Source organism: Microcaecilia unicolor, chromosome 1 (genome assembly GCF_901765095.1).
Source record: "Microcaecilia unicolor chromosome 1, aMicUni1.1, whole genome shotgun sequence".
Taxonomy (NCBI): domain Eukaryota; kingdom Metazoa; phylum Chordata; class Amphibia; order Gymnophiona; family Siphonopidae; genus Microcaecilia; species Microcaecilia unicolor.
In genome coordinates, this window is record NC_044031.1 from 450538019 (window position 1) to 450551787 (window position 13769).

General features: G+C 42.7%; 1 protein-coding gene across 3 annotated transcripts in view; it reads left to right on the top strand.

Moving 5' to 3' along the window:
- The window catches only part of ESCO1 (establishment of sister chromatid cohesion N-acetyltransferase 1), a 128995-nt gene that overhangs the window by 95723 nt on the left and 19503 nt on the right, over window positions 1–13769 (top strand). For 2 of the 3 annotated variants that reach the window (XM_030212847.1, XM_030212854.1), the window contains one exon: window positions 719–906. In XM_030212847.1, the coding sequence (XP_030068707.1) occupies window positions 719–906 (188 nt within the window). Of the gene's footprint in view, window positions 1–718; window positions 907–2588; window positions 2957–13769 lie in introns of those variants that run through there. The other variant, XM_030212863.1, reaches the window with a different exon arrangement.

Genomic DNA, 13769 nt, shown 5'->3' on the forward strand with positions numbered 1-13769 from the left:
ACCCCCACCCCCGCGTCAAAGCCCCCGCCGTCACCGGCCCCGCCTCCCCCGTCACCGGCCCCGCCTCCCCCGTCATCGGCCCCGCCTCCCCCGTCATCGGCCCCGCCTCCTACGTCACTAACCCCGGCCAAAAACGTCACTAACCCCGCCCCCCGCGGCCGAAAAAGCCGCACAAGAAACCGCCCTGAAGCCCAAAAAACAGCCCAAAAAACCGCAACCCGCCGCGGGCAAAAATTTCCCGCGGCGGGTCGCGGAAAACCGCCCACCTGGCAACACTGCTCCTGGGCCAATCAGAGCCCAGTCAACAAGATTTCAAATATATACTGCTTCTTGCTTCCTGTTTGTGTCAAACTAAAGGAAAAAAAAACACTCAGTTCTCTGTAACAGCTTTACAGAAAGAAAACACCATCTGCTGTCCAAATGGGAGAAATACACTTCAGAACATAATCAGTGCAGGAAAATATCTAATACATTTTACAGGCTTAAACACACACTTTTTCTTCACATGCACCAAAATCTGTAGAGACTGTTTCAAGGTATTTCACTGATTAGTACTTTTTTGAGCTTTCACATATTACTGAAAAAGGTAATTGTTATAACCTGATTTGATAATTTCCAAAGTGTTGTGCAAAGAAGTCTATTGTAACAGTAGAATACTTTAAATAGTAAATGGAGCATGATCTTGGAACATGATCTTGACCACTACCATCATTTCTAGGGTTATCGGGTTATAGACGAGAAGATTGCTGAAGGAGATTCAGAAAGAGAGAGAGCCAACTCTGAACGGCAGAAAGCATGGTGCTGCTCCACCTCTCCTGAACCCGCAATCTGCGGAATCAGTCGTATATGGGTGTTCGGAATGATGCGTCGGAAGAAGATTGCCTCACGGATGTTAGAGTGTCTAAGGTAACAGAATATATTGCTCTTGAGGAACATTTTTATTTATTACATTTGTACCCCGCACTTTCCCACACATGGCAGGCTCAATGCGGCTTATATAGTAACCATATAAATAATTACAAAGTCGTAAGAAGAATATACAGTTTGTGGTAAACGCAAAACTAATGGGGTTAACGGAATGTAAATTATGCACACAATATTTAAAAATTCTGCATACTTTTGTCAAAAATAAGTAATATAGTCACTTTACTAGAGTAATGCTTTTAAAATGCAGGCAGAAATCTGCTGTTCAAAAATGCAAAATGTTTAATAATGTGTTATGCTGAATTCCCACAGGCCTGGAGGCCCACCAGAGACTGTACCACTCCAGCTTTCCCCTCCCCCCAACTTTAACCATTCAATTCTGTCACACCACCAGGGGTCTGTCTTGCAGCTCCTGCTAAGTCTTGACTTCAGCCTAGGTCTTTCACCCCTCCTCCATTTCTCTCTCTATGGGTTTGACTGCTCCCCCCCCATTCTTTATTTAGCTCTTCCTCCCCCCATTAACTCCATTGCCTGTCCCCTCCCCCAGATCACAGCACTTAACGTTGGTTCTCCCCAAGCTCTAGTCCACTCATACATTTTCACTTTTTTTTTTTCTCGATCTCACAACCTGTTCATGCTCTCTCCCTTTGGCCCAGGTTACACTCTCTAGCTTGCCCTCCCTTTTCTATCTGATTCTTGTCCCATAAGCTGCTGGCTTCTCTTTCTGGTTCCATGGGTCCTGGCTATCCTCCTTTTCCCTGCTCTCACCTGATTACATCTGCAACTTTCAGTCCTGTATGGTTACAGATGTTCTTGTTCTGCTGTTGAGAAGAGATCCATCCTCCATACCTCCTGTGCAATCTAGGTATCATTTTTTTTTTCATACGTTCATGGAGCAAAGAATTTAGGACTGTCTGAGTAGATAAGAGAACGTCTTTAGTGATGAAGGCTGCATTAGTAGATAAGCATGCTAAGCCTTAGCATACTGCTTTTCCAAATGAATAATGTCCTGTGAAATTTGTCTGGCTTGGGCCGCAGTGTAAGAAATAATATCCACACACAGTACTGTTTACAGAGCATTCCAGTACAACTATGGGTTCAAGACATGTTGGGCATTGAAGGTAGCATATTTCTTCCATTTGTTCAACAGACAGTCATGAAAATGTTTGTCATGGAGTGGTCAGAGATTGAAATAAGGCCAATGTCCACCTATTCCACCTAGGAAAACAGCATTTGGGAGATTAAGATATAATCTGCCCTAGACATGGGTGTAGTAATCTCCAGGGATCCACCAAATCCTAAAGAAGTACAAAGGGTAGGTGATGCCCTTTGTTGGTCCCAATCCCACACACGCTGAGGGGGAAAAACGTTCCATCTGAGGATTAGCTACCTCATATCTGTCAGGGCCACTTGAACCAATTTTTGAAAAAAAGTATGTTCATAAGTATTAGGAGCATAGACCAAGTGGAGATGAAATGCACACTTCTGAGTCATCATTTTTAACAAAAGGAATCTACCATGTGTATTGTGTATTTTTTTTTTTTTTTTTTTTGTAAGCGAGGCCTGGCATGCAAACCTTTACAGATCAACACCTCCACACCACCATGCCTACATTTGGTGAAAGAGTAGAAGGTCTCTCGCACGTAAACCTTACTCAATTTCAGGTGTTATTGTGAGTAAGGCTGCTGTTGGCACTGCAGCACTGAAGACTTCTGAAAGGAGGAGGAGCCCCATCTCGACGTTAATCAGCTGTTCCTTGGAGTTGCAGTGATGGAGGTCCCTGGCTGGAGTGCCCCAGCGGCTGAGCCTGCGGAGGACGACCGTTGGTCCGCCATCTTGTTTTCTGCTCTGATGGCTGCGACGCTGTGGATGTTTGTCTCCAACTTCATTTGTTCCATCTGGGCCCTGCTGCAGTCCTGAATTGGGGATCATCTTGCTGGTCTTCTCTGTGTCAGCCTGGTTTTTCATCTCTCTCCTTTGCCCCCCAGGACTTTCGCTGGTCATCTTTGTCTTTTTTTCCCTTCCTTTCCTGTTCTCCCACTCTAATTACTAAAATGTAACTGTAATGTATTTATTTTGATTTATTTTAATTAGTTCATTTTTAAGCCACTTTGGGGCTATAACACTATGGCAAAATGTGGGGTATAAATGTACTTAAATAAATAAATCAAGCAGGTCTCTTAGAGATGGGCAATGACTGCCTTGCACAATTTCAAATGAGTTATAATCCTGGTGGAGCCTATGCGCATAGAAAGATGTCATTGTAGAACTAGTTTGCAGGACCAATAAAGTCTACTGTCCTTTCCAGGCAGCAAGCCTTACCCAGCCTATACTCCACATGTCTAGCGCTTAAGAAAACCAGATCATTCCATACAGAGAAGAGAAACCTTCAGAGCTTCTTGACAGAGACATACCACCTTTCTTGTAAAAAGAACAAACATTCCTTCCTCTCCCCCCCCCAAACTCCCATAGACCAATGCAAAAAAAAACCAAACCACAAACACCAATGTAAGAATAACCTTCCCCACCCTCCTTGCATTTTGTAGGCCCTGCATGACACCTCCCACGCTGTGAAGAGACTCAAGCCGTCACGTTTGTGATGCTAGCTGAGGTTGCCCCCTTACTACAGATTAGATAAATAGATGCAGAATATACACTCCTAAAAGGACACGCATTACAGGGCATAGCTAGGGGGGCACCAGGGAAGTGGCTGCTCTCCCAAATGGACTTGTGCTGGCGCCTATTTTTTACTACTACTACTTAACATTTCTAGAGCCCTACTAGGGTTACGCAGCGCTGTACAATTTAACAAAGAGAGACAGTCCCTGCTCAAAGAGCTTACAATCTAATAGACAAGTGAATGGTCGGTCCGATAGGGGCAGTCAAATTGGGGCAGTCTGGATTCACTGAACGGTAAGGGTTAGGTGCCGAACGCAGCATTGAAGAGGTGGGCTTTAAGCAAAGACTTGAAGACAGGCAGGGAGGGGGCTTGGCGTAAGGGCTCAGGAAGGTTGTTCCAAGCATAGGGTGAGGTGAGGCAGAATGAGCGGAGCCTGGAGTTGGCGGTGGTGTTTAAAACATATGCTGGTGCCTTCGGTGGCCCACTCTTTCAACCTGGCTACACTTCTGATGCATTAATGTGGAAAGTTGTAATAAGTTGTTTCATATAGCTTTATGTGGTCCACCATAGTCTATGAAACCACCTTTAAAGGCTCATATAGTCAAATTAAGTAATGTAATATCTTGGGTCCATAGAAATTAAACACAGCTAAAGAGAAAAAAAAAAGTAAATATGATAAATATCACGCTAAATCAGGTTTATTTAAGCCATGCGACTCCATCATCTGGAGAAGAATGTTGCCCACCAGCAATCGCTAAAGGCTAAATATGGCCAGGTACTGAAGTGCAAAGAGTTTTGAGTATGCCGGGCCAAAGGCTTGATGCTTCTTTCTAAGATACACAGAGTACATAAGTAATGCCACACTGGGAAAAGACCAAAGGTCCATCGAGCCCAGCATCCTGTCCACGACAGCGGCCAATCCAGGCCAAGGGCACCTGGCATGCTTCCCAACGTGCAAACATTCTATACATGTTATTCCTGGAATTGTGGATTTTTCCCAAGTCCATTTAGTAGTGGTTTATGGACTTGTCCTTTAGGAAACCATCTAACCCCTTTTTAAACTCTGCTAAGCTAACCGCCTTCACGTTCTCTGGCAATGAATTTGAGTTTAATTATGCGTTGGGTGCAGAAAAATTTTCTACGGTTTGTTTTAAATTTACTACACTGTAGTTTCATCGCATGCCCCCTAGTCCTAGTATTTTTGGAAAGTGTGAACAGACGCTTCACATCCACCTGTTCCACTCCACTCATTATTTTATATACCTCTGTCATGTCTCCTCCCCTCAGCCGTCTCTTCTCCAAGCTGAAAAGCCCTAGCCTCCTTAGTCTTTCTTCATAGGGAAGTCGTCCCTTCCCCGTTATCATTTTAGTCGCCCTTTGCTGCACCTTTTCCAATTCTACTATATCTTTCTTGAGATGCGGCGACCAGAATTGAACACAGTACTGAAGGTGCGGTCGCACCATGGAGCGATACAACGGCATTATAACATCCTCACACCTGTTTTCCATACCTTTCCTAATAATACCCAACATTCTATTCGCTTTCCTAGCCGCAGCAGCACACTGAGCAGAAGGTTTCAGTGTATTATCGACAACACCCAGATCCCTTTCTTGGTCCGTAACTCCTAACGTGGAACCTTGCATTAAGTAGCTATAATTCGGGTTCTTTTTTCCCACATGCATCACCTTGCACTTGTTCACATTAAACGTCATCTGCCATTTAGCTGCCCAGTCTCCCAGTCTCGTAAGGTCCTTCTGTAATTTTTCACAATCCTGTCGCGAGTTAACGACTTTGAATAACTTTGTGTTATCAGCAAATTTAATTACCTCGCTAGTTACTCCCATCTCTAAATCATTTATAAATATATTAAAAAGCAGCGGTCCTAGCACAGACCCCTGAGGAACCCCACTAACTACCCTTCTCCATTGTGAATACTGCCCATTTAACCCTACTCTCTGTTTCCTATCCTTCAACCAGTTTTTAATCCACAATAGGACATATCCTCCTATCCCATGACCCTTCAATTTCCTCTGTAACCTTTCATGAGGCACCTTGTCAAATGCCTTTCGAAAATCCAGATACACAATATCAACCGGCTCCCCTTTGTCCACATGTTTGTTTACTCCTTCAAAGAATTGAAGTAAATTGGTCAGGTAAGATTTCCCCATACAAAAGCCGTGCTGACTTGTTCTCAGTGATCCATGTCCTTGGATGTGCTTTGTAATTTTGTGTTTGATAATAGCCTCTACCATTTTCCCCAGCACTGACGTCAGACTCACCTGTCTATAATTTCCCGGATCTCCCCTGGAACCTTTTTTAAAAATTGGCGTTACATTGGCCACCCTCCAATCTTCCGGTACCTCGCTCGATTTTAAGGATAAATTGCATATCACTAACAGTAGCTCCGCAAGCTCATTTTTCAGTTCTGTCAGTACTCTAGAATGAATACCATCCGGTCCAGGAGATTTGCTACTCTTCAGTTTGCTGAACTGCCCCATTACGTCCTCCAGGTTTACCGTGAAGTCAGTAAGTCTTGAAACAATTGGAGTGTTGTTGTAGCATATGGCCTCACATTAGCTCTTGTACGCTCTGAGCAAATCCGCTTTTTGACTGAGTGGAACTTAGCCACTATGATGCGTGGCCTGGTGTCTCCCGCATGAACAGGCCTAACATGATGGGCCTGCTCCAATCTGATTGGGAAAGTTGCACCAACCTCCAATGTCTGGCGGAGAGTCCAGTCAGGGACAGACTCGGGGGAACCCAACAAATCGTATGTTGTCTCTTCACAACCTGTTTTCCAGATCGAGTTTTTGTTGCCGAGTTCCAAGACGTTCCACCAGCATTTCAACTCTCCCACCTGTGTCTTCAACGTCGGACATGCAACCTTCATGTTCTCTAGTTCGCTGAGATATATCAGAGGTGAGTTGAGAAAGATTAGCAATTTGCTCCGAAAGCTGTTGAAACTGCGGGTCTAGTGCGCACACTACTGTCTCAATAAGTTCTGTAATCATCACTGTGGGACAGGGATGATTCCGCCATCTTGCTGGTGCTCTGTCAATGCAAGCCTCTTTGTGCTTCTGCTTTTGTACCATGGAAGACTTTAGTGTCCAGGTGGTGTTAAATAGATGGTCCCAGGGTGCAAATTAAAACGATTTATTGTGAGATCCCAGAGCAGCCTGCAAATACACATCCAGTGCTACTAACAACATCGCGTGACTCCGCACATGATAGATTTTAAAAAATAGCAGCTGCATGGCTCTTATCTTGGAAATGTGGAAAAAATGCTCTACAAACAACTTTTTAAATGTCTTTTTGCTGAAGATACATGTTCAGTTTTATAGTTCCTATCTAGTATCCTTTCACAATTTCACCTTGAGTATCTCAACTATTTTCATTGTGGGTGGCGATAGTCTGATAAACTTTTCTTAAATGATCTTAGTGGAAGGTAGAAGCACACTAAATAGTTATTGCTTTGTGTATTTTTTTCCTGTAGAAATGGGTCTTTAATTTTTGTTTTCAATTCCTTGAATCATCCATAAACAGTAACTGTGTGTGATGATATTGCATGGAAAAATGGCACTAATTGGTAGTATGTTATTTTACCTTACCACGTATTGTCAGTTCTAGAACAGTTTCCCTCAACTTTTTCAAGCTAAGTACTCCCTAAGTCAAACAGATTTCAACAGAGTACCCCTAACCTCTGATATGCAGGGATTTTGAAATGGACATTTTATTATTACACCATTAACTAACCTAACATATATAACACGGGTAATTGGACATGACATATGGAACAAGACAGTTCGCATGATTTGTTATATTTCACTCATATAAACGATTTGGCCCCTTGACAGATGGTGCGGTGTTCTTACAAACTGAGTAAAAATGAACAGTGACTCTTGTAGATAGGGTCTATTCATAAAAAGAGGAGAATTTCCCCAAAGTGACCAATCAGATTCCTTGTTTCATTTTCCCAAAAAATAAAAGATGAACCTTGATTGGTCACTATAGGCACCTTCTCCACTTTTGTGAAGAACTTTTATTTTTCCTTAATAAATAGCCCTGCAGCAAGAATGTGAGAAGACCAATAAACAAGTGTTAGAATATGAAATACATGGTATCTGTGATGAAACAGACTGCATCTTGGAGACCTGGTAAAGGACGACAAGCAATGGGACACTGTGTTATCAGGGTACAAATTATATTGCACTGATAGAGTGGATCAAATTGGAGGAGGGGAGGTGGTGGTTGCTTTTTATGTTAAAGAGGAAATTGAGTCAAACAAAATAATCATACTACATGAAACTGGAATCCTTATGAATAGAAATTCCATGTATGAAGGGAAGAAGTATACTGGTAGGGCTGTACTACTGTCCGCCAGGACAAAATGAACAGACAGATGAACAAATGATTACAGAAATTAGGAAAACTGGCAAATTGGGCAACAGAATAATAATGGACGATTTCAATTACATAAGAATAGCCATACTGGGTCAGACCAATGGACAATCTGCTTCCAACAGTGGCCAATCCAGGTCACAAGTACCTGGCAGAAACCCAATTAGTAGCAACGTTCCATGCTACCAATCCCGGGGCAAGCAGTGGCTTCCCCATGTCCATCTCAATAACAGACTAGACTTTTCCTCCAGTAACTTGTCTAAAACCTTTTTAAACTTGGATAAGCTGACTGCTGTTACTACATCCTTTGGTAGCGAGTTCCAGAACTTAACTATCCTTTGAGAGAGAAAATATTTCTTCCTATTTGTTTTAAAAGTATTTTCATGTAATTGAGTGTCCCCTGGTCTTTGTACTTTTTGAAAGAGTGAAGAATCAATTCACTTTTATTAATTCTACACCACTCAGGATTTTATACACCTTAATCATATCTCCCCTCATTCTCTTTTCCAAGCTGAAGAGCCCTAACCTCTTTAGCCTTTCGTCATGTGGGAGGAGTTCCATCCCCTTTATCATTTGGTTGCTCTTCTTTGAACTTTTACTAATTGTGCTATATCTTTTTTGAGATTTGGTAACCAGAATTGAACACAGTATTCAAGGTACGGTTGCATCATGGAGCGATACAGAGACATTATAGTATTCTTGGTCTTATTTGCATCCCTTTCCTAATTCTTAGCATCCTGTTTGCTTTTTTGGCCACTGCCGCACACTGAACAGAAGATTTCAGTGTATTGTCTACAGTGACACCTAGATCTTTTTCTTGAGTGCTGACTCCTAAGGTGAACCCTAGCATCAAGTAACTAGGAATCGGATTGTTCTTCCCATTGTGCATAATTTTGCATTTGTCCACATTAAATTTCATCTGCCATTTGGATGCCCAGTCTTCCAGTTTTCTAAGGTCTTCCTGCAGTTTTTCACAATTTGCATGTGTTTTGACAACTTTAAATTTGCAGATGACAACAAAACTATTCAATCACCTCACTCGTTCTGATTTCCAGATCATTTATAAATATGTTAAATAGCACCGATCCCAATACAGATCCCTGCAGCACTATTCATCCTCTTCCATTGAGAAAGATAGCCATTTAACCCTTCCCTCTGCTTTGTCCAATAACCGCAAAGATATTGCCTCCTATCCCATGACTTTTTAATTTTCGCAGGAGTCTCTCATGATGAATTTTGTCAAAAGCTTTCTGAAAATCTAGATACACTACATCAATCGGCTCACCTTTAGCCACATGTTTATTCATGCCTTCAAAGAAATGAAGCAAATTGGTGAGGCAAGACTTCCCTTGGCTGAACCCATGCTGACTCTGTCCATCAAATCATGTTTATCTGTGTTCTGTCAGGCTTACCAGTCTGTAATTTCCTGGATCATCCTGGAACCCTTTTTTAAAAATCAGTGTTACATTAGCCACCCGCCAATCTTCAGGTACTACAGATGATTTTAACGACAGGTTTTATCACTAACAGAGCAGCAATTTCATGTTTTGAGTTTTTTCAGTACTATGGGTTATGTATACCATCTGGTCCAGGTGATTTATCACTCTTTAACTTGTCGATATGCCACAGTATATCTTCCAGTTTCACAGAGATTTTTCAGTTCTTCTGCATTTTCACCTTTAAAAATGTTACTTCAGGGAGAACTATGGAGGTAAAATTCCTAGACTTAACAAAATGATTGCTTCTTTGAGCAACTGTTCCAGGAACAGACAAGAGGGGAGCTATTTCAGACCTAATCCTTAGCGGAATGCAAGGCATTGTACGAGAGGTAGCTGTGTTGGATTCGCTAGAAAATAGTGATCATAACAGGAAATCTACTATAGCAGCATTTAATGTTCAAAAGGGTGACTATGAGAAAATTAGAAAAATGGTTAGAAAGAAGCTAAAAATGATCATTTGCAAAGGATAGGACTTTAACTTGGGCATGGGTGTTGTTTAAAAATGCCATCTTGGAAACCCAGACCAGATGTATTCCATGTATTTACAAAGGTGGAATGAAGAGCAAACAATAGCCAGCATGGTTAAAATGTGAAGTGAAAGAGGCTATTAGAGCCAAAGGAACATCCTCAAAGAATGGAAAAAGGACCCGAATGAAAAAAATAAGAAGCACCATAAGCGCTGGCAAGCTACATACAAAGCATGGATAAAGAAGGCAAAAAGTAGGTCTTTGTTTTTGTTTTTTGTTTTGTTATTTTGTGCTGGTACATACCAGTGTGGCATACCGGCACCTTATTTACCTGCTCCTCAAGGGCCTTCCTCAGTGTGTGGGCGTAAAGGTTTCTCCCTGCTGAAGTTATTGCTGGTGGTGGACCTAGTATTGTCTAAATACTGCTGGGGGCCCAGACTCTCAGAAGCAGGCAGCGGGAGGGAGGAAAGTTCAAGGAGAAATACTAGATGGGGTACAATGTTGGACCGAGGGAGATGAGGAAATAGAGAAAGTGGGTGAGGTTGGATGGTAGGTGGCAGGGAGGGAAGAGAGGAGAAATACTGAACATGGATGGAGGAGACAGAAGAGAAATGCTAAATATGGATGGAGGAGAGGAAGGAGAAATGCTAAACATAGATGGAGGGGATAGGGAGTCTGAGATACTTCCTGTGACTAGGACATATCAATATATAGGTATAAGTATCCTTTAAATCCAGAGAGCATTGCCAGCATTTGCAAGAATCCTGGGAATCAGGGTGCCCAGGGAAACCATCTTGAACTTTTCTTTATCCAGATATTTGTTCAGGGCTCTTAGGTCTAGGGTGGGACAAAATCCCCCCCCCCAATCATTTTGAGCACTAGGAACTACTTGGAAAAGAATCCCTTCCCTTCTTCCCCTGGTGGTACGGGCTCAACTACATGCGTCTGTAGAAGGGAAGAGAATTCTACTAAAAGCACAGCCTGGTACTGAGAGAAGAAGTTTGGCAATCTTGGTGGGCAGTTTGGAGGAATCTGACACCAGTTTAGGGTGTAACCCCCCTCCCCCCCCCCCTGACTATTTGAAGAACCCATTGGTCAGAGGTTATAAGGGGCCATCTTGCTTGGAAAAAATTCGGCCTTCCCCTACCAGTAGGCCATCCGGGCAAGACATCTTTATTGCGGCTATGCTTTTCTGGGGCCAGTCAAAAGTTTTCCCCTTGCTTCAGCTGGGAAGCTGGCTGGATCTGCTTGGACCTCTGCTGCCTAGGCTTGGAGTGGAGCCCACTGTTTCTGCTGGGAAGCGTGGGCCAGAGGAATCTACCTACGCCTTTGAGTACCACCCGAGAACCTTTGAGAGGTGGCGGCTGCAGAAAGAGTCAGCCGAGGGAGGGACTTCATGGTGTCAGTTCACTTCTTGATAAGGTCAGTGATCTCTTCCACCTTGTCCTGAGACCTAATAGATACACTGTGTTACTTTCAGCGCTCCTCTCATGGACTGATTGCTGAGTTGTGCTAGATGCAGAATTATTTTTTGTCTTGTATCTGGCATAACTTTTCTAATCTAATCTTGACTGCCCTTTGAAGGTTTCATGTAGGCATTGCCTGTTTGCAGGAGATCAGGCTTTCTGATGTGGAACATGAAAAGCTTTCAAGAGCATGGGTGAGTAGTGTTATATTACTCTTTGGCTTTTAGAAAAGGGGAGAGGTAGCAGTAGTAATTAACAAAGCATTGGCTGGTACAGCAACATTGATTGCAAAAGATCAGGAAGGGTGATATTTATTGTTCTGCTTTAAAGCTGGTAGGCAAGGAGCTCCTATTATTAGTGGTATATGGACCCAATTATGATTTTGATTTTTGGGTTCAACTGGTAAAACTTTGTATACTATATCTGGGGACTCTTCTAGTGATAGCTGGGGACCATAACTTACTATTGGATCCTTTTTTAGATACTCTTCGGGGTGCAGGGATTCTACCAGCAGTGGTTCCAGGGGTCTTAGGAATTTTTGTACAGCTTTGGATCTGGTGGACCTCTGGCACCTGTTGCACCCTGAAGAGAGAGCTAATACCCATTTGTCCTGAGCTCATGGAACTTCTGCATATATAGACTATATATTTACCTCCTTGACTATTTCCCTCAGTGCTGTCAGTGACTATAGGATCCACTCAGATCTCAGCTCACTCTCCAGTATGGATGGACTTGGAGGTTGGGTCTTCCTTGTGGGGGCCTAGGCCTTGGAGATATCTTTTTGTATTTGGTATAAGATAAGGAGTTTCAGGATTATTTTTGTAAGTGGAAGGAATACAGTTCCAATAATGAGCCCCACAGGGAGGACCCTTACGCTTTTCTGGGATTCTGCAAAGGCAACCTTAAGAGGAAATGATATTGTTTTTACAAGTTTGAGGAATTTGCGCATATCTAAGAGTATAGTAACTTTGGAGAGAGTGCTGGAGGAGGTGAAACAAGCTTATATTGTTTATCCCTCCTTGGCAAATAGGGAGATACTGATAGCCACTCAGACTTCCCTAAATTCCCTACTTCATCAACGCACTCAGCATTTGCTTCTTTATAGGAATTTTCATAAGTATGGAAATAGAGTAGGGTGGCCATTAGTGCACATTACGAAGATTTGAGGGGGGGGGGGGGGGGGGGGGAAGAGTCATGATATATCCCTATGCCTAAATCACCACAGGGTAAGCTTAAAACACAAATTGGGGATTTGGCAAAAATCTTGTGAGATTACTAGATCACTGTCTGCAGCGGGCAACACATCTTCACTGAAGAAAATGAGGGCATGCCTATCCTACCTCTTCATCTAAATGAGCCATTGACAGCAAGAGTTTCAACAAGCTGTGAAAGACTCCAAAGCTCACACAGTGCCAGGGCCGGTTGGCTATACTTGTAAATTTTATAAACTTCTTCAGTTGCAGTTATGTGGCCCTGTTTTGGCCTATTATAATACAGTTGTTGCGAATGGCGCGTGATCTAGATATTCTAATACAGCTTATATCACCTTGAATCCTAAAGCTGGATCACCCACCAGAGCAACTATATTCCGATAGGCCAATTTCATTAATCAATGTGGACATTAAAATACTCTCTCATATACTGGCAAACAGGCTGTCCCCTTTTTTGCCTAAACATATTAATGGAGCTCAAATAGCTTCGTAAAGGAACAGTCTATAGTGAATGTCAGGAAACTGCTTTTAGCAATGACTCATTGTCAAAAGTTGGAGTTGGATTCCGTGGCAGCTGTATTGGATGCAGAGAAAGCATCTGATTAGGTCAACTGGACCTGTCTGATGTAGGGTGGTCAGGATGGTATCTCGATGCTATAATGGCACTATATACTGACCCTATGGCCTCCCTGTTGGTTAATGGAAGAGTGACAGAGCCTTTTCTCATTCAAGGAGGAACTTGTCAGGGTTGCCCCTTGTCACTGCTACTGTTCTTACTATTTTTGGAGCCTCTCTTATGCACAATTCTTTGTTACCCAGAGGTAGAAGGCGTGCAGGTGGAGCCTCTCTCTGTTAAAATTCTTGCCTTTGTGAATGACCTTTTGTTAGTATTGACTCAACCTCAGTGTTTTCTAGCTAAAGCTCTCTGATACCTGAATTTGGTGCCTTTAAGTTAAATTATTAAAAATCTGTGGTCATGCCTCTGCAGTCTTCTATAAAAGAACATTGGAAGGGGGATCTACCTCTCTCTTGGGTTGTTCTTGTATACAATATTTAGGTGTAATAGTCCCAGTGGAACTTTCTACTCTTTATGCTCGGAATGTTCAGCCCTGTATATTAACCCAACTACACTGTCCATTCAACCTTTACAGGACTGCCTTGCTCTCATTTCAGATTGTCTACC